Raw genomic sequence first — 20,949 nt, 5'->3', positions numbered from 1 at the left:
TTATTAACTCTTTAATTGAGCCATGAATTCCACTTTCTAGTAAAGCCATGTCATACATAAGTCATGTACCTAACATACTAGCTATGGGCTCGGTCATCTTTAGAGTATAAGCCTTCACTTATATCAAAGCACATGAGTTACATACACATGGTCAGTGACTAACTTAGGGTTTAGGTAAATCACACCATGAACGTCATAAGAGAATTAATTCACAAACGGATTCAAAATTAATTCATCTTGCGTCCAGTCCAATGTATCATTCTACCAATGAATACATCTATGTCTTTACTCGTGGAGTCAATTGCTTCCATAGCCAAGACTAGCCATCTCCCTAATTGGAATTGTAGACGACATAATAATCATTCTCAATATTTGAATCAAATGCTCACTTTGATTCTTTTACAGGATTACAGACTCATTTAGATTATCTACTGAAGTAAGTTGTCTTTCTCGCAATGTAAAACATTCTTTACAATCCCACTTATTTTCAGTTTGAACTTTAGACAATTAATGAGATAATATTTTTTTATCACAATTTCGCTATGCATGCAAAGTATAAAAGACAGAAAATACAAAAGACATAATAGTGAAATGTGAAATTAACTTTATTTATTTATTTATTCATCTTTCAAATAAATAGAAAACAGTTACATGTTTACTATAATATGGACACATTTCCCAATAGACTTCGCATACCACGATTCGAATATTTAGTCAAGTTTAAGTGAGTCATAGTTTTAATATAGCTAGGGTTCCTTAAAGCATTCAAGTGCTATGAGTTGAGGTTTCCACCAATTGAACCCTTTCAAGACGGTCCATCCCATTCGAGCTATTTTTTGAACCCTCCAAGCTTAGGAAATCGCATCATAAGAGAAGGGCAATGTCCACAAATATGATGAGTCATTTAAGGAACCATTGAAACTAGTTGAAAAAGTGATAAAATGGTTCAGGGAAAGATCACTTAATGATCTATCCACCAATGGATAAGTTTGGAAATAAATAAAAAATCATCGGTTGGATTTAGAGAAATTTTACAAAAACAAAAAAAAGCAAGGAGTTAATTGTGTTTAGAAATTTTCTATTTAAGTCTTTGTAAGATGGGGTCTAATTTTGTGTAATGCAATAAAGAAACTCACTAACTTTTTTTTGACAAAAATGGGGCCAAAGGCCACTATCTTGATTTAAAGAGAATCAAGAATAATACAATTATAGTATCGCTAGGATACTCCATATCGAAAGTCAAGTTATAATGAGTACTCAACGCAAGATTACAAAGAGAATTCGCCATTTTATTTCTATTTCGACCAATCCATTTAACTTCGGCTGAAGTGAAGATCTCAAGCATGCCCCGAGTATCTTTGATCTTATGCCCCAAAATAGTGATGTCCTCTTGGTTCTTTCTAAAACAATTGACAAGGTTCACGTAATCGGATTCGAAGATGATTTTATCGAAATTATAAGAACATGCCATGGTGATTCCTTTGATCAGTGCATCAAGTTTCGCCCATTTCACACTCATGTGATTCCCTTTGACTCCTACACACCCACCAAGCACAAAACCCTCCAATCCTGAGTTATAACACTGATGCCCATAATACCATCAACCATAGCAACAACAATGTTAACTTTAATAAAACCAATAGGTGGTTTCTCCCATTTCTGAGAGCTTGGAACTGTAGGGATAATCGATTTATTAATTAAATTATGAATCCTAAAATCTGACTCAAGAGTTATAGCACGCTCCTATATCAATCTAAGTTCTTACTCTTTACCATGGAAGAGAGCATTATTTTGACAACTCCATATGTTCCAAAAGACCATAACAAAATTTTAAACCTCTTCCTATCCAACACACACTTGGACACCTCTAACCAATCAATGCATAGCTTAAACTCAATGTCAAGGAGCCGTCTATCAATACCCCCAAAAGAGAGAATCTCATAGGCTTTAGGACATTCTTTCAAGGCATGAATGGTTGTTTCATCTCCACTACCACATCTCAAACATCCCTGACCAACATTTTGCTTGATAGAAGAAATTTTCACATTTGTCGAGAGTAAATCATGACCTACCCTCCACACGAAGATGCGAATCTTAAGAAGAATCCGGAGCTTTCAAATAACCTCTAAAAAAATGATGAGGACCATAACCCATTTGATTGAGAATGAACCACGAGTAAGTGGATTTCGTAGTGTATATGTCGTTCTTGTTATGGAACTAGATCACCCTATATGGAGGACCATTTAAAATAATGGGCAAAGGACAAATTTGATCCATCAAATCCTTCCTGTACAGTTCATGAATTTGAACATCATTCTATTCCAAGTGATAAGGTGTCCATAAATCCTGAGCAACTCTCTCCCAAATGCCATCATGAGACAATCTCAAAAAATTACCATCTAAACCTTCGAAGCCCTACTGATCTTTCCCAATTTTAATACTCTTGCCATCACCAACTTAGCAACAGAAACCAGCCTCTAAAATTCTTGCCGCCATCAAAATACTAGTCCATGTAAATGAAGGCTTATCAATCTTCTTCGGGTTTAGCACATCTCCCTCCGTCAAATACTTAGAACTGAGGACTTGAAAACAAATGGTGTCTTGATGGTTGATCAGCCTCTAAACTTGTCTCCCCAGCAACACATTATTGAAGAGCTTGAGGTCTCTAAACCCTAGCCCACCCATACCCTTTAGAGTGAATAGATCGTCCTAAGCCTTCACAGCTCATCCACGGCCTTTGGATTTGCTCGCCCACCAGTAGCTCCTCATCTTAGAGATCATGTCATCAATCATTCCCCTAGGAGTAAGAAAAACAGAAAGAGCATAAGGGGGTAAGTATTTTAATACAGATTTAACGAAAACATCCTTACCACCATATGATAAAAGCCTTTTAGATCAGCCATTTATCTTATTCAAAAAATGATCAAGAATATGTTGAAAGGCCTCCGTCTTTTTCTTTCCAATGGTAAGCAGGAGACTGAGATAATTCTCCATAGTCTCTAGAACACACATCACCAACATCTTGCTAAGAATTTGCCTCTGACTTCTCAGAGTCTTAGGACTAAAGTACACTACAGATTTTGTAAGGTTAACATTTTGACCCGAATCCTTCTCAAACTCATGAAAGATCTTTAAAACTTCCTTGACCTCCTCCTTCTTATTTCTCACAAACAAGAAAGCATTATCAGCAAAGAAAAGATGATTGATGCGAGGGCCATTCTGACTAGGATGTATGCCTCAAATTTTCCTATTCATACGGGACCCATAGAACATTCTGGATAAAGACTCCAAACAAAACAAAAATAGATAAAGAGAAAACGGTTCACCCTAACGAAGACCTCTTTTCGGGATAATTTCTGTCGATAAAGCTAAATTACATTTGATAACACAATGAACCAACCGAACACACCGCATAACCTTTCTAACCCAATAGACTGAAAAACCCATTTGAAGCATCACTTTTTCCAGGAAATCCCACTCGACCTATCATAAGCCTTACTCATATCAAACTTAATAACAAATCCATTTTTTGGACTATTTTTATGACTCTGGAGGTAATGCATAAGTTCATGGGAAATAAAAATATTATCATGAACCATCCGCCCTAGAACAAAAGTGCTTTGATTTTAACTGATACACTCCGAAAGTAAAACTTTCAATCGATTAGATAAAACCTTAGAAACCATTTTATAGATAACCTGACACAAATTGATCGGCGGGAAGTGAGTCATATCCTTGGGCTCATTGATTTTTTGAATAAAGACCATAACCGTCTCATTAATGTCCATAGGATCACAATCCTCCTTTAAGATTTCATGGCAATACTGTATCACTTTTTTGTTCAAGACATCCAAATTTTCCTTATAAAAGAGGTCCGTTAACCCATCAATACTCGGAGCTTTACGAGGGTCCATTTGATTGAAAGCCTCAAAGTTTTCTCTATTTGTAACTGGCTCATCAAGTAAGAGAGTCATCTCAGGAGAAATGCATCTTGAAATCTGATCAAGAATCCTCTCAAAGTTACCACCTGTCTCATATTTGAATAGCGAAAGAAAATAATCCTTTGCCAACCCACACACATCGCTCAGATCTTTAACCCATACACTATCAGAATTAAATAAGCCCTCAATTTTATTCCTTTTATTCCGTCTAGTAGCCCAAGCATGAAAGAATAAAGTGTCCAATCCTTATCTTTTAGCTACTGAATCCTAGATCTTTGCCTCTAATACTTTTCTTCTTCCAAGTATAAGTGCCTTAACTCAATCCGAGTAGCTTTTAACTCATCGGTATTAGACTCCAGTATAGGCCCATTGATAAGTCTGTCAATTCGATCAACCAATCAGCGTATACGACTTTTTAACCTTTTAAATCAACGATGTTGCCAATCCCGAAGACGAGCACCCACACCTTTAATTTTAGACAAAAGATTCTCATCCCTTTAATCCTACTCGCTTTTAATAATATCTTTAGCCTCCTTGTCCTCGACTCAGCAAGCTTTGTATTTGAAAAATAATCTTGGGTCCCTTAAAATATCCCTCAACTGTTGACCAAAGGTATCAAAAAAGATAGCATCGTGATCCGAACTAGCTTGACGAACAGCCTCCATAGACACAAAAGGCACTTTACGCAACCAACGAGTGGAGACCAAAAATCTGTCAATCATTTCCTTAACCAACTTCCTTCCCTTCTGATTATTTTTCCTCGTAAACCATCCTCTATCCAATTTAATATCCACCAACAACAACTCCTCCATAGTGTTTCAAAACGAATCAATGGCTACCTTAACTTTCCGTCTCCCCCACACTTTTCAACATCATTAAGTATTTCATTGAAATCACCCCAAACGATCCAATCCTTATTTACCATATTACTAATATTTTGAATTAATTCCCATGATTTGTGCCCTTGACTCTGCTCTAGATAACCATAGAAACCGGTAAACCTGATTTGATCTTGCCCATCACCTCGGATAATCAAATCAATATGGTTCATAGACTGATGTTGGATAACGACATCCACCCTTCATTCCATAAAAGTGCCAAACCACCCTTTCGACTACCAGAATCCACAACAAAGCATCCATCCATGTTACAACTAACTTCATACGAACTTACAAGGGTTTGATCTGTAGTTGCAGGAATCGCGAGATAAAGAGCTCGAAGGGGGACCATGCTGGACTGTGTTAGATCCAAAAACATTGTTAGTAAGTTTCCATACATGTAGAAAAGGGGTACCAAGCTAGACCGTGTTAGATCCAAAAACATCGTTAGTAAGTTATCATGCATATAAGAAAGGGGTACCTTTAGAGGCTCCACCTCGGGGTTGAATATATTGTAATTAAATAGTTCCTTAGAGTTCGGGATTTTTGAGATAGTAAACTCTTATTTTAAATTAAGGTTTTTGTTGTTAGAACCAGTATTAAAAAGTAATACAGTCCAATTTTAAAATAGTTAAGTTTTAAATTAGTGGTTAGGACCAATTCAATTCAGTTGAGACACTTCATACCTGGATTCAACATTTGGGTAGGGTAAGGGTGTTACAAGGTATAAGCGTGCATTATGTATCAATTATATAAATTGTTGTTGTTGGCATGAAATAGGTACCAAAAGGAACATTTTTGCAAACTTAATAGGAATTTTCAATACCTTAGATAAGAATATCGATACTTTAACAAATTTTCTTAATTTTCAAAACAACGGAATCTCAAAATGGTATCGATACAACGGTAAGGTACCGATACCATGAAGAAGGTATCGATAATTTACTACTGTATTAATACTTTGATTTTAATGTTAACTTTTTTGAAACATCGAAGCTAAATTTTGTATTGGTACTAGGTGAGGGTATTGATACCTGATTTGGAAATTTTGAAAATTTTATAATTTGGTCACATTTCATGCTCGGGTCTACAAAAAGAGCTTTTGTAAGCTCGATTAAGGCTTGAATTTATCTGTATATTATTATATGTAGGTGTTTAGGATATGATTGAATATTTGAATGATTTATTTAAGATGTATTTGAGCTAAAATTTTAAAAATGTTACAAAAAGATCCCTATTTGATCTCATGTTGAAGTAAAACATTTGTATGTTCGTATTGAAACCTAGAAAAGCATGTTGTTGATGTTCTGTGTTGTATTGTTATTAATTGTATGAATTATGATGTGAAATAATGATATTATTGTGAATTTTTTTGTCAATAGTTATTCCGACAACATATGTGACATCCTATACATCGGATCTAACAATTGGGGTGGACAAAGGGTGTTTACATACATGTCAAGTTTACTAAGAACAAAAAGGTACAAACATTGCGAGTTCGAGAAATATTGACATCATCCTGAAGCAGATGCATGAAATGTAGCTATGAGCTTAATCTATGCAAAGAAACAAATCCAACAATGAGTGAACGACTAAGAGCTAGTTTGGCAATGCTTTTGAAAAGTGCTGTGAAAAAGTGTTTTTGAGAAGTACTTTTGAGAAGTACTTTTGAAAAGTTTAGTTTAAAATTTGAGTGTTTAGCATTGCTGTCAAAAAGTACTTTTGAGAAATAAAATGTCTATTTTAGACATGTTATTATCAAGTAACAAATATGCATTTAAATAATATTTAAATTATTTAATATTATTATATTTTAGTAAGAATATAAAAAATTATTATAACTTCTTGTTAATATTTTAATATATAAAATATAAAATTTTAAATAATTTTAAACCATAAATATTAATTATTTATAAAATTTAATTAGAATATATAAACTATATTTTAAATATTTAAATATAACTATTAAATATTTGTAATTTGTATTTTAAAAAATATTTTTTATTTTTAATTAATAATTTTAACATATTTGTAACTAAATAGCTAGAAGAAAAAGAGAAAGTACTATCTTATTGGAGGACTGAAAAAATAATTAGACACTAAAAATATTTTTAGAAGAGAAAAAGTTAAAAATTTTAACATTCTCTTTATACTTTTGAAAAGTTCAAAATTTAAGTTAAAAGTAACTTATCCTGCAAAACATTTCTTGACAGTACTTTTAGAATCAGAAAAAATTTTGAAAAGTAACCGAGAACTGATCCTAATAAGTATTACCCTTAAAACGAAATGGTATAAGATTAAGGATAATATCTGAATTATGCCTAAAAAGAAATAACAAGTTTGAACCGGTTAATCATTTCGTAGAAAGATATCTAATAAAAGTTCCTTATCCCCAAACTGAAGGTGGCACTTGGAATAGTTGCTTTCCCCATGTCGTCTCTGCTTCAATGTCCTTCCAAGCTTCTCTTCCCTTTCCACCATCCTTACTCCAATTTCACTCCCGGCCTCCTCCATCTTCGTCGCCAAACAGTCCCAATCTTCTGTGCCAAGAGAACCGGCAAGCAGAGATACCCTTCTGAGAAGAAGAAACTGAAACTGAAGCAGAAGGAAGCCCCATCCTCTGTCACCGAAAAGTTCCAAGGAATCTGGAGGCTTTCCAAGCTTGCCGTTTCGATCAAAAACGACCCCGGAAAAGACTTTCTCCATATCCATATTGGCTTGCTCCAAGAAATCGCTAAAGTCCTCGAGTTTCCAGTATTTTCTCTTCTCTTTAACCTTTTTTTTATTTATAGAAATATCTTCTCTCCTTTATTTTCTGAATTTGGTTTATTTCAGGTTGCTTCCTTGTTGCCAGAAGAAGCTTTCTCAGTGGTTCGGAAATCTTTTGATGCAAGAAAGGTGAACAATTTGTTTATTACGTTTTAAAAATTAATATTCTGAAAGAAAAAGCACCTCTAAATAATAAATACAGATGTGGAAAATAATATTTTTGAGGAAATTAGAAATAAGCATGTAAACTTTTTTCTTTTGCGTTAGAAATGAATTATTTTAATTTGTATAGAGTAATTGGTACAGATTAACTTGTATAGATTAATTGATTCCTCTGACTGACAAATTTTGAAAATTTATGCATGTTGGAACCTATGTTCATCTCTCTCGAATGTTGCATTTTACCCTTTATTTTCATTGATTACAATTTAGCTTTAGCTGGTTATTATTGGAAGAGGAAGAACATTAACAACAAGAAACGTTGTGTATCCATTTGATTGTCTTGATTTGTTGATGGTTTTCAGGTACTGAAGGAGGCCAAGTTTGTTTATACTGTGGATATGGATGTCAGTAAGCTGCTGAGCCTAGAACCTCGTACATGGGACTTCATTTCCTGGTTGGAGCCAAAAGATGGGCTTATAGAACATATGCCCCGTGAAAGAATTAGTTGTGATTTGACCAGTATAATACGTGATTTTAAAAATAGCAATGGTGCATTGTCAAGAGAACAAGGGCATAACATTGACTCTGGTGAATCACACAAGTGTTCCACAGTGAGAAAACCGAGAATTGCTATTGTGGGTAGTGGTCCATCTGGCTTGTTTGCTTCTTTGGTTCTTGCAGAATTTGGTGCAGATGTTACTTTGATTGAAAGAGGTCAAGCAGTTGAGAGGAGGGGGCGTGACATTGGCGCCTTAGTGGTTCGCCGAATTTTAGAATCAGAAAGCAATTTTTGTTTTGGGGAGGTTATATCTCGTTTCACTTGGTACTTCTGCTATTATTTTTTGCATTGTAACTGCTGATATCATTGTCTCTCATTCTGCAAATTCTGCTGCTTAGATTATGGCTAGCTCTTAATTTAGGCTCTCTGATCCAAGAGATGGTTATTTATAATTGAATTTTATGCAACTGTATGAGCATTCTTATTAATATAAATATAGCTAACTATCTTAGTTAGATCTAAATTGGTGAATCTGCTCAGGAAATATATATATATATTCTTTTTTTTTATTCAGTTTGAGAAATTTCTTGGGCAAGGGAGTAGGAGATACAGTATTCGCATTTAAGGCTTTAGGGTTCTAGTGCCTGTTCAGCCAGGCAACAGAGTGAAGTAACTATGTCAAGGTGTGATATAGATCTCGTTCCCAATATGAAGTTGTTATCTTAGTACAAACAATATTTTAAAGCTCAAGCTTTTAATTTGTCACGCTTTATTCTAGTTGCCCTGGGTTTTATTTTCTTCCTCAATAATACATAGTTACACATTGGAAAGAAAAGTTGATCCTAGGTGCTTAGTGAATAAATCTGATATTTTACGTTGATAGGTATTGTAGGTTTACTACTTGGACTGAGGTCATAAAACCGTGTTTTACATGCTTTTTTTTCAACAAGAGGATTTGTTCTCATTTCTGATTCAGTGCCCTGCTCATAAATGCATTTTGGTGATTGTTATGCGTTTTAGGTTATCTAGATATATAGCATATGACTCTAAGATTACATGTTCATAAAGAATTTAAGAAGCAATTGGCAAAGAATGGCTTGGTTGGTTGGGCATCCTAGTCTTTTACTGTTGCCTGTGAAACTTGCATGGATTATAGAAGAGCACATATCTTGAGCTACCCCCTTTTTCAGAAAGTGCATGTACATGTTAGAGCTTTGAGCTGAGAAATGATCATACTGAGTTTTATATCTGTTTTTGTTTATACCAACTTCAGTTTGGTCTCTGCTGGCTTTGAGATTTTATGTTTTTCTTCATGTTTCACTTTCAAGTCATGTTAAGGACTTATGAATGACAGGGTGGTGCAGGTACATGGAGTGATGGAAAACTGGTAACCAGAATTGGACGAAACAGTGACTGTGTTTTGATGGTTAGAGCTATTCCTATAGATATCTCATTTTAATTGCCCACTTCCTCATCTTTTTTTTTCTTTTAAAAAGTTGTCTCCAAATTTGTATTCTTAAATGTCTCTTTTCTTTTTCTAGTACAGTTTTTTTCTCTCCTGGGATGATATTCAATTTTCATTTGCATGCTGTCCGTATTTGCTAATATGATTTTTTTTTTCTCCTTCACATTGCATTGTGCATTAGTCACAGAATAGATTGACTGACAAATAGTTTTATCTCAGATCATGAACACTTTGGTTCACTTTGGTGCTCCAAAAAGTATATTGGTTGATGGAAAGCCTCATTTGGGAACCGATAGGCTAGTTCCTTTACTCCGTAACTTCCGCCAACATCTTCAATCATTGGGTGTGAGTCTCATTGTTGCTTCTCTCCTTTTGAAATTATAGTATATATCGGATAAATTCCACTTTGTTAATGTAGATTTGATTCTAATTTTGCTCTTTTTCTTATGTCTTAGGTGGATATCAGGTTTGGAATGAGGGTAGATGATCTGCTCATACAGAATGGACATGTAGTGGGTGTGGAAGTCTCTGATTCAACAAATAAATTGAAGTCAGATTGCAAGAAGTTGGGATTTGATGCGGTTATCCTTGCTGTTGGACATTCTGCACGTGACATATATCAAATTCTTCTTTCTCATAACGTGGATTTGATTCCAAAAGATTTTGCTGTGAGTTCTTCGTTAATTTTTCAACTTTGCTTTGTTAGTATATCATTGCCTGAACATTCATTTCCCTGTGTTTCCACTTGTACCGTACTTATGCTCCCGAGCTTCAACAAACATTGCTTACAGTTAATGTGATGCTAATGCATCAAATCTACTGCTGTGAGCATCATTTTGATAATTGAAATCTGTTGATCTTGCAGTGGCTAAAAAGATGTGATTGTTATATCAAGATATGGGAAGTTTGAATTCAAAGGGTAGCTTGTTTTGTCTTAAAGTAGGGTGTTTTGATGGACCGTTCTCTTACGACTACCATTTCTCTTCTTTTACTTATTAAGTTTTACTATAGAACTATTTTTTTTCTTTTACTTCTCCAAATTATACCTATTTAAGTGCAGCATGTTCAAGCAAATTAAAAAAAAAAATCTAAATATATTCTCAGGTAGGTAAACACAGACATTGAGATGCCTGAAGCATGTCTGAAACACGGTTCTTTTTAAGAGTTTTGGAAGAGTTGTTTGCTGTTTATTTCTCTCTTCCAACCTCAATTGCTTAAAGATATTCTCAGGTATGTAAACACAGACATAAAGAAACATAACACATGTCTAAAACAGTCTTTTAACAGTTTTGGAGAATTGTTGGCTGTTTATTTCTCTCTTTCCAACCCTCAGTTGCTTTTTCTTTTTTCTTTTCTTCCAAGTTCTGATGGTGAGTATGCAATTCGCACCAATGTCTAGTGGAAATTGCATAGTTTATGTTGTCATTTCACAGTGATATTGAGAGCAAGATTCTATTTGTATAATTTCTGGGGTCTGCTTTTGTGCTCTTAGCATTATCATTCAGAAATGAGTAAAACTTGGTAAAAATGCCTGAGTTTGAGTTCTTCTTGTTATTGATTGTCTCGGTAACTTTCTTGGAACAGGTTGGTTTGCGGGTAGAGCATCCTCAGGAACTAATCAACAACATACAGGTTTTTTACATATTTCTTTCTAATTGTTTTCTGCAAATTAGTTAATAAAAGTTGAGGTTTCTGAATTGTCTATGCTTATAGCTTACTATCTCTTGTCAGTTGCATTCTAATTATATTCCAACAGAAAAATTTACATGGCTATTTATACTAAATACATTAAATCAATAATCTCAATTTTAAGCTAATCTAATCCCTACAAATCAGTAAAGAGATTAGCTGAGATAAGCTGTCAACACTCCCCTTAAATTGGTGCATAGATGTCACATGTGTCCAATTTGTAAACCAAATTATGATAGCTTTTGTTGTTAAGTCCTTTAGTGAACACATCAGCTAATTGCTTGTCAGAGGCTACATTACTTAAGCCCAAGATGCCGACAGTCAACTTTTCTGTGACGAAGTGCTGATCAATTTCTATGTGCTTTGTTTGATCATGTTGTACTAGGTGTTGGGCTATACTGATGGCAGCCTTGTTGTCGCAAAATAAGGATAATTCTCTTTTATTCGACAACTTTAATTCCTCCATAACTTTTAATAACCACAATAGCTCGCAAACATCTTAAGCCATGGTTCTATATTCTGCCTTAACACTTGACCGAGCAACCACACTTTGCTTCTTGCTTCTCCAAGTGACTAACTTTCCTCCCACAAGTGTGCAATATCCAGATGTAGACCTCCTATCATCCAGAGATCCAGCCCAATCTGCATCTGTAAAAGCTTCTATCTGGAGATGACCATGTTTAGAAAAGAGGAGACCTTTTCCTGGGGCAGACTTTAGGTAGCATAGAATGCGAAAGACAGCCTGCATATGAGACTCTCAAGGATCATGCATAATCTGATTTACCAAACTAACTGCATATGCTACGTTAGGTCTAGTGTGTGAGAGATAAATTAGTCTACCAACCAGCCTTTGATATCTTTCTTTATTCACTGGCTCTCCCATTCCAACTTGCAACTTATGATTGCTTTCTATAGGTGATTGTGCGCGTTTGCATCCCATCATACCTGTCTCAATCAAGAGGTCTAGGATGTATTTTCTTTGATTTGACAACTTCAATTCCTAGGAAATATTGCAACTTCCCTAGATCTTTTATTTCAAATTCTCAAGCTAAACATTGTTTCAGTCGAGCCATTTCTTCCTCATCGTCTCCTGTCATTACTTTGTCATCAACATATACAACCCTTGTGATATTTCTTGAAAATGGTATAATCAGCATTGCTTTGTTGATAATCAAAGTGATCACAACTTTGCGGAATCTGTCAAACCATGCTCTGGGAGATAGTTTCAATCCATACAAGGCTTTCTTCAATATGCCTACTTTCCCTTGTGTTTTTGCATCATCAAATCCAGGAGGAATCTCCATATATACTTCCTCTTCTAAGTCTCCATGTAGGAATGCATTCTTCACATCAAATTATTGTAGGCTCTAGTCAAGGTTGGTTGCACGAGATAATAAAATTCTGATGGTATTCATTTTGGCAACAGGGGCAAACGTCTCTTGATAGTCTACTCCATAAGTTTGAGTGAAGTCTTTAGCAATCAAACTGGCTTTGTACCTTTCAATCGAATCATCAAACTTGTGTTTAACAGTAAACACCCATTTGCATCCTACCAAATTCTTTTCTACTAGAAGAATTACTAGCTCCCAAGTCTCATTCTTTGCTAGTGCCTTCATTTCTTCAACCATGGCTTCTTTCCACTTGGGATTTTCAAATGCTTCACGCCAATCCTGTGGAATAGACACAAAAGACAAGGCAAAGGCATTATAGGTAGGGGACAAAGAGTCATAAGCGATAGAGTTTGACATAGGGTGTCTAGTACAGGATCTAACACCTTTTCTTTGGGCAATAGGTTTATCTAAATCATTAAGAAGGTAACTCACCAGAAGAGGAAGATTCTTGGCACATAGTAGGTTGCATGATGACTTCTTCTATTTTAAGCCTTCTTGAATAGTTATTTAAATCTGGTTTGTCCAAACGCCCTACAATCTCCTTTTGAACAGTAGTCTCCCCTTGAGCAGTAACTTTCCCTTGAACAATGGTGCTTTCTGGAATAAGGTTTTCAATAGTTACTGAGCCAGGTATCACTTCTTCTCTCTCATTGTTCTCCCCCTGAAGAGGTAATTGTCATACCATAATAGGGCTCGGTTTCTCTGAATGTAACATCCATACTAACGAAAGTTCTTCGTGAAGGAGGATGATAACACTTATAACCTTTCTGTTGGAGAATACCCAATGAACACGCATTTAAGGGCTCATAGATCTAATTTTTTGCTTTCCGATCATGGACATAACAGACACATCCAAATATCCTAGGAGGAACAAAATTTTTTCCTTGTAAAGTTTCCAAGGGACTTGAAATTAAGGGTTCTGTAAGGTGGGTGGCTACAAGAATTGTATCCCCCAAAATGGTTTTGGAAGGTTCATGGAAAACATAAGAGATCTAACGACTTCTAGCAAATTGCCTGTTTTTCCTTTCAGCAACCCCATTCTGTGAACTAGTATCGGGACAAGTTTGATAAATTATCCCATAAGATTCCAAATAGGTATAAAAATTGTACTTTGTACCATTTTCAGTTCTAAAAAACTGTATCTTAGCATAAAATTGAGTGCACACTATTTTATGAAAAGATTGGAACCATTTAAACACATCATTTTTCAATTTTAGCAAATACACCCAAGTCATCCTAGTGCAACAATCAATAAAAGTAACAAACCACCAATTACCAGATAATGATGTATGTCGAGTTCGTCCCTAAACATCAGAATGAATAGTCATAAAATGAATATTACTTCTATTATTTCTCAGAGGATAAGAATTTTTAGTGTGTTTAGCAAACTCACAAGCTTCACAAAACAATGAATCAAATCAAGTCTTTGAAAATAATCCGGGATAGAACTTTTTCATAACAAAGAATGATAGGTGTCCTAACTGCTTATGCCACTGCATTATTTCTTGGTTGATAACCTTATTATTTCCAAAACAGGCTTGGACAGATTCACTGCTACTCTCCAACATATATAAGCCATCATGCAATCTATCATTGTCAATCTTCTTCCCTGTTTGAAGGTCCTGGAATACACAATGATTAGGAAAAAACTTAATTTTACAGTTTAAGGTATTTGTGATGGCACTAACAGATAAAAGGTTAACCGAAAAATGTGGAACATGTAATACAGAGGATAGTTTAATATTGGGTGTACAGTTGATAGAAATTGATCCAGTTATAGAAGTAAAGACCCATCAGTTATCATGACACTTTCTTTTGTTTGACTTGGGAAGTAGTTTAAAGAACTTTTAGAGGAACCTACCATGTGTCTATTCGCGCTAGAATCAATAATCTATGAGTCAGTATTAATATAAGTATTAAAAACATTACCTGACTTCACAAAATTGGATGTTGGATTCGAGGGGTTATCATAAATAATAAATTTTTTGAATTCTGTCATTTTTTTTCTCAAAAACAAAATGCACCACAAGAGCCAATAGCAGTAATGAAAACAAAGCTAACGATGGTGGTCGGAGAATCGAACTCGATGGATGTGAGCTGCACGCGCCGGAGTGTGAGCAAGTACGCTGAAGATGTGGTTGGCGCGTGAGAGCCACGCGTAGGGAGTTTGGTCACTGGATTTTGAGGTTTCGTCGGAGATGAGACTGTGACTCTATTGAAGGGGGCGGTGAGCAAAAAAAAAAAGCCAAAAAATGGAGAGTACCAAATTGGATTTTCTAGGGTTTGGGGATTTTAAAAAAAGTAGGCTCCCTAAATCTGGATTCTCAAGGTCTTGATACCCTCTTGTATATTCCAACAGAAAAATTGACATGGCTATTCATACTAAAAGAGTAGGCCTAACTAAGGAAACATAATTAATACATTAAATCAATAATCCTAATGTTAAGCTAATCTAATCCTAAAAATCAGTAATGAGATTAGCTGAGATAAGCTGTCAACAGGTACTTCAATCTTTATCATTATCTAAGGTTTGTTGTCACACTGTTGAGTCTGAGAAGAGAATGAAATGGTGGTGATCATTTTCATTCTCAATAATGTAGTTTTTTAGATGCATGCAGTTTTACTTTTCCTTCTTAATCTGGTAAATGGTATTCATTATATTTAAGATAAATTTTTTGGTCCATAGTCTAGCTTGGTTGTAAAAGAATTTCTTCAACATGATGCATGTTATTGTGTTATAAGACATGGAAGATGAGAGAAAATGATGTATTTTACTACTGATTTAAAAGAGTATTTATACATAGATGAGAAATCTGTACTATACATAGATGAGAAATCTGTACAAGGAAATAATAAAATAATATTAATCTATTTGATTCCTAAGAATCTGTTAATCTATCCCTACAATCATGTCTGCAGCTATTATCTAATCAAATTACAGTCTGTAACATATTGCAAGTTTTAGGAATCTCATAAATCATTTCTTACATATATGAACTTTGAAAATGGTGAAGATCAACATTGTACTTCTTGAAGGGTAGTATTTTGAATGAAATGGAACTGCTAGGTTCTTTCACTCCTTTCTGTTTCTCTATTTTCTTTCTTCATATCATGCTTTGTCCTTTAACATGTGCTCCATTTTTCTAAGAAATATTAAATTTCAACATAAGCTTAAAAAATTCTTACCATTGTAGAGATTTTGATGTTCAAATTTAAAGCTTATTTTCCCAATGTTACTGCTTCAATCATGCATCAAATTATCATACGGCTTCATTTTGCCTCAGATTTTAGGTAATCTTGATGATTTGCTGAGGCAGTTCCCCTTTAATATATGACTTCTTATGAATCAAAATAGACGAGTGAAATTTAGTTTTTCATTGCAAACAAACCATTTGATAGTTTATTTATAAAGTTTATGAAGAAAGAATGCAGATATGAATAAACATAAAATAACACACTGTAACAATGTGAAGTCTCTTGCTTATAAAATTGTTGCTATATTTCTAAAATCCTAACTGTTCATGTGGACAGTATTCTGCATTGGCCAATGAAGTTTGCAGTGGACGTGGGAAGGTACCAGTTGCAGATTATAAGGTTGTACAGTATGTTAATGACAAGGACAAGAATTCACCACTCAAGTCGGAATCTGCAAATCGTAGTTGTTATTCTTTCTGCATGTGCCCTGGTGGGCAGGTATGTTTTTCATTTTGTTTATCCAATTTGCAATGTACATTTTGATTATTTTTAACACTCTATTAGTGATGATAATTTTGCTTCTTATCTTACCTGGCAACCTCTACTGTGCAATTTTTCCTCCTTAACTAATGAATGTCTCTATTTGCGAAGAACATAATTGATGCCATTCCTTTTTTTTTTTTTTTTGTAATTTGCACATATATATGTATATACCCAAAATCTAACCATACTTCCTACACATGACTACGTTAACATGTGTTAAGTTTAAAATAAGTTGATGGATGAAAGTTACAAGAATGTCATACAAGCTGTAGCTAATTTATCAGAAGGAATTTTCATGAAATTGTATTAGGATGTCATCATAAATATTAGAAAAATCTCTGGAGAATCTGCAGTTGGTATCACTTATATTTGGAGTTGCAGGTTGTTCTCACTAGTACAAGCCCATCAGAGATCTGTATCAATGGGATGTCATTTTCTCGCCGTGCATCTAGGTGGGCAAATGCTGCCCTTGTTGTGACTGTTTCAACAAAGGATTTTAATGCATTGAATTTCCACGGACCCCTTGCTGGGGTTGAATTTCAGGTAGCCTTTCTGTTCTCATCTTTTTTATTCGAAGGGAATCAAGGTACTGTAGGACTTACCATAGTGACTTCCGCATAGGTATAATTTTCTGCTAGACTTAAAATGGTTTTTTCTTTGGCCAGTGGACTTACAGGGGTTAAGAGCAGCTTTATATCAGAATCTTCTTACACCCCTATGGGGAATTTTATTCTTCCATGAATTATAGAGTACAATAACTTCATAATCTTTGTTGAGTGACCTTTCACCTGCTTGCAGTTTGTGATTTCCAAAAGATTATGTCATAAAAATATCCAGGTTTTACTAAAACACTTTAAATCCATTTTATTATTTCATAATTCAGAGGGAATTTGAGCGAAGAGCAGCCATAATGGGTGGGGGAAATTTTGTGGTGCCTGTGCAGACTGTTTCTGATTTTTTGGATAATAAAGTATCAGGTAACATTTTTTTTATCGGTTCCAGCATGCCTTTTGCTTTTACTTTTCACCTAGCTAAGACTTACCTTATTTTATCAGTAACATCTATGCCGTCATCAAGCTACCGCCTAGGAGTGAAGGCAGCAAGTCTCCATGAATTGTTCCCAATTTATATGACAGATGCTTTACGCTATTCTATTGCAATGTTTGATAAAGAGGTCTTTTATATTTCCCTAATAAGAATCACCTCGCAACTTCAATTCTTTTTACTAATATCCAAGCTAAACTTAAGAAGCTTTCTTTTTCTCCAACCTATGGAACTTTCAGCTACCTGGATTTATCTCGAAGGAGGCCCTTCTTCACGGAGTTGAGGTAGCCAATTTTTTACTACACTTTCCTTTCCTCCTTTTCTTTTTTTCATTTTAATTTTGATAATGAAACTATACTTCTCTTTTTATATTTAGTATTTTTTTATTGCATTTGTTATTAGATTGGATTTTTTTTATTGCATTTGTTATTAGATTGGATTTTGCTTCTCATACTTCCTAAGCTCATTTTTTAATTTGTCTATGATATATTTTATAAATGAATAATTGTCTCTTCATGCAAATTAATGCCCGTAATCTCAAACTGGTTGGCGTTTTCTATATGAATTTTCTCCCTATTTGGCCAGTCCAATACCATGTTTTCTGGCTCTTTGCAACATGTTCATTAAATTAAACCTTGGTCACAATATCATTCCATAACATTTTCAACCCCCCCGCCCCCCCAAAAAAAACCAAACCAAAAAGGAAAAAAATCCACACACGCTAGAGTGCATACAACTAGAACAGTTAGTGAATGTAATGTTGTTGATCTCGATAAGTTTTCTTTAAGCATTTCACATATCTTTAGTGGATTTAAAAAAAAAAATCTTAAATCAAACAAAGAACAGAAAATTTTTTTAAAGATAACGTAGAGGGAGAAGAGTTCTTAGTAGGAAAGCTTGTAAGCTGACACACTAAGTGTATCTTTGGACACCATAGAGTAATTAGATGAAAGTTTAATTACTAGAGTAATAATTACCCTCTCTTGAAATCACTTAAAATTCTAATTTTCATTACGTGTTTGACTAATAGAGTGTAATTATATCTTAATTCTATATGTTATGTTTGGTAGTATAACTAGTAATTATACAACATAATTTTAAATTCTAAAAAGATATTAATTATTATAAAAATTATCATTAATATGTAGCAAAAATTCTCACTCAATAACAAAATCTAAAATCAAACAGTTGTATATAATATGTTAGTTCAAAAAAGTATTAAAAAATACGGTTAGTTCAAAAAAGTATTAAAAAATATTGTTAATATTAAGATTGACAAGAAAAATAAACAACTTAGGCAATTTTATCTAATTACTGTAGCATTCCATGTTGAGTTATTCTCTCTCTAACATTAAATATGTACTCATTATTATCATCGATGGATCTTTGACCAAGTGTAAATAATTAATAATAAATACTATGTAATTTAATTAAATGTAGTATAAATATTTTTAATAAATACAGTGTAATTTAGTTAATCATTTAGTAGGTCAAAATATATAAGAAATTATCTCTCATCAATAAAAATTTCAAATTATGTAAACAAGATTAGTAAGTCAAAATATATAAGAAATTATCTCTCATCAATAAAAATTTCAAATTATGTAAACAAGATTAGTAAAATAACATATAATCATATTTTAAAAAAACAATATATATATTCTAAAATTAAAATAATATTATTGTATAAAATTACCTTTTTAAACTTAACTCATGTACGAGCGTATTTGAAAAGCCATAGGGTAGGTACTACAATTCTCACGCTCTCCCTAAAAATTGAAGAGTGTAATTGGGGTGCTCTAATTAAATCTAATTCAGTGAGACTCAATAATTATAGTGCCTACCCAAACATGTCATAAGTGTGTAATTACTAGCAAGTACTACATACAAATCAATTTCCAGATGGCTTTTTAAATGCACTCTAAATTTCCATTCAGAGCATCTATCGTGAAAAGAATAGTAGAAAGAATAGAGGATAGTGAAAAGAAAGTTATTTTCTTCAATAAATTGTGTAAACAGCCTTAAGTTCTTTGGCAAACTTCCCTATATGCTGCTTGATTTGAGCAGTTGTAGGATTGGCCTTCAAAGGTGGAGTATCGTCTTTGTCTCCACCACTCCCAATAAGTCATAAGCTGCAGCTAAGGCTTGATGTTCACAACCAAATACAATAGTTTTCTAGTGTTTGTAATGTTTGGTGGCATTTGGTAAAAGTTTTCCTGCTTGTTTCTCTCGGAAAACACTTCCTATGTTTACTCAAATAAGGCCAATATAGCTCTGATATTAGTTGTTGGATCTTGATCTAAAATCAACCAAGAACTCTAAGAGCAAGAGATGGAATAGTTTTCGGTGGGAATGTTACAAGCTCAAATACACTGAATTTCCATTCAAAGCATCTATTTAGTACGAAGTTAGGCTTGTACATTAAGCTGTTGCCTGATCTACAACACCTAAGTCAATACTATATCCACTAGTTTACTTTGCCATGTTGTGCAATCCAAGTATGGATGTTCGACACTCCAAGCTTTGAGAAAATTGATCAACAATTTCTCTTGTTCATTTGTGCTCCTTTTACGTGGTAATTAACATGTTATTTTAGGACAATATTCAATTGAATTGCAGCTTATAACTTTAATTGTCTTGTTCGCCATTCTCTAAAATTTTGTTCTTTCTTTCAGACTAGAACTAGCTCTCCCATTCAGATTCCACGTGACAGTGACACCTACGAGAGCATGTCTTTAAGAGGGCTCTACCCAGTTGGTGAAGGAGCAGGTTATGCTGGTGGGATTGTAAGTGCGGCAGTTGATGGCATGTATAGCGGTTTCTCCGTGGCACAAAAACTTGGTTTGTTTCATGGTGACATAGAGTCAGTTTTAGGAAAGGCTCAGAGTGCTGGAATGGTGAAGTACTAGAACGGATTTATTGCGTTTGATTTTATAACGAATGGTTTCAGATGAGTACATGCTCCATTATCATTGTAAAGCTCTACAAAATTGAGGAGGATGACGAGGGGACTTCAAATGCAACTCCAGTTTCGTTTCATAAAATTAAAGTTCGTAAAGTGGTTATTATCGTTTATGCTTAACTCATTTTTATGCATGTGCAGCTAGATGAAAGGGTAAGATTCTCCATACAAATCCATTCTAATGTACGAAAGGTTTCCTTTGAGCTTCAGTCTGACATAGCTGTGCCTTTTCACCTTGTTGATCTTGAGCCTGTTCAAGGGATTTTTTTTTTCTTTTTTTCCCTCGTTAAACCGAATCTCAACGACAGCCATGGAAGAGCAAAAAGAAGTCTAGAGCTGCTAAACTACCCAAAGATGCTTTGTTTTCTACTTTCATAATTAGAGGTCATTGATGGAACCGGAAATACTAGG

General features: G+C 34.3%; 1 protein-coding gene across 1 annotated transcript; it reads left to right on the top strand.

Annotated features, from left to right (window-relative positions):
• Positions 1 to 7,117: 7,117 nt before the first annotated feature.
• Positions 7,118 to 20,649, top strand: LOC107948446 (uncharacterized protein Cbei_0202). The gene is made up of 13 exons (XM_016882993.2): positions 7,118 to 7,573; positions 7,655 to 7,717; positions 8,113 to 8,553; positions 9,604 to 9,675; positions 9,934 to 10,059; positions 10,170 to 10,382; positions 11,299 to 11,346; positions 16,326 to 16,487; positions 16,914 to 17,075; positions 17,416 to 17,509; positions 17,588 to 17,706; positions 17,816 to 17,860; positions 20,252 to 20,649. Exons 1-13 carry the CDS (start codon positions 7,250 to 7,252, stop codon positions 20,483 to 20,485), a joined length of 2,103 nt encoding a protein of 700 aa, XP_016738482.1. The 5' UTR covers positions 7,118 to 7,249; the 3' UTR covers positions 20,486 to 20,649.
• Positions 20,650 to 20,949: the final 300 nt, after the last annotated feature.

This window comes from Gossypium hirsutum, chromosome A04 (assembly GCF_007990345.1).
Source record: "Gossypium hirsutum isolate 1008001.06 chromosome A04, Gossypium_hirsutum_v2.1, whole genome shotgun sequence".
Taxonomy (NCBI): domain Eukaryota; kingdom Viridiplantae; phylum Streptophyta; class Magnoliopsida; order Malvales; family Malvaceae; genus Gossypium; species Gossypium hirsutum.
Note: the sequence above shows the minus strand (reverse complement) of the source record. Positions and strands in the feature narration are given on the sequence as shown.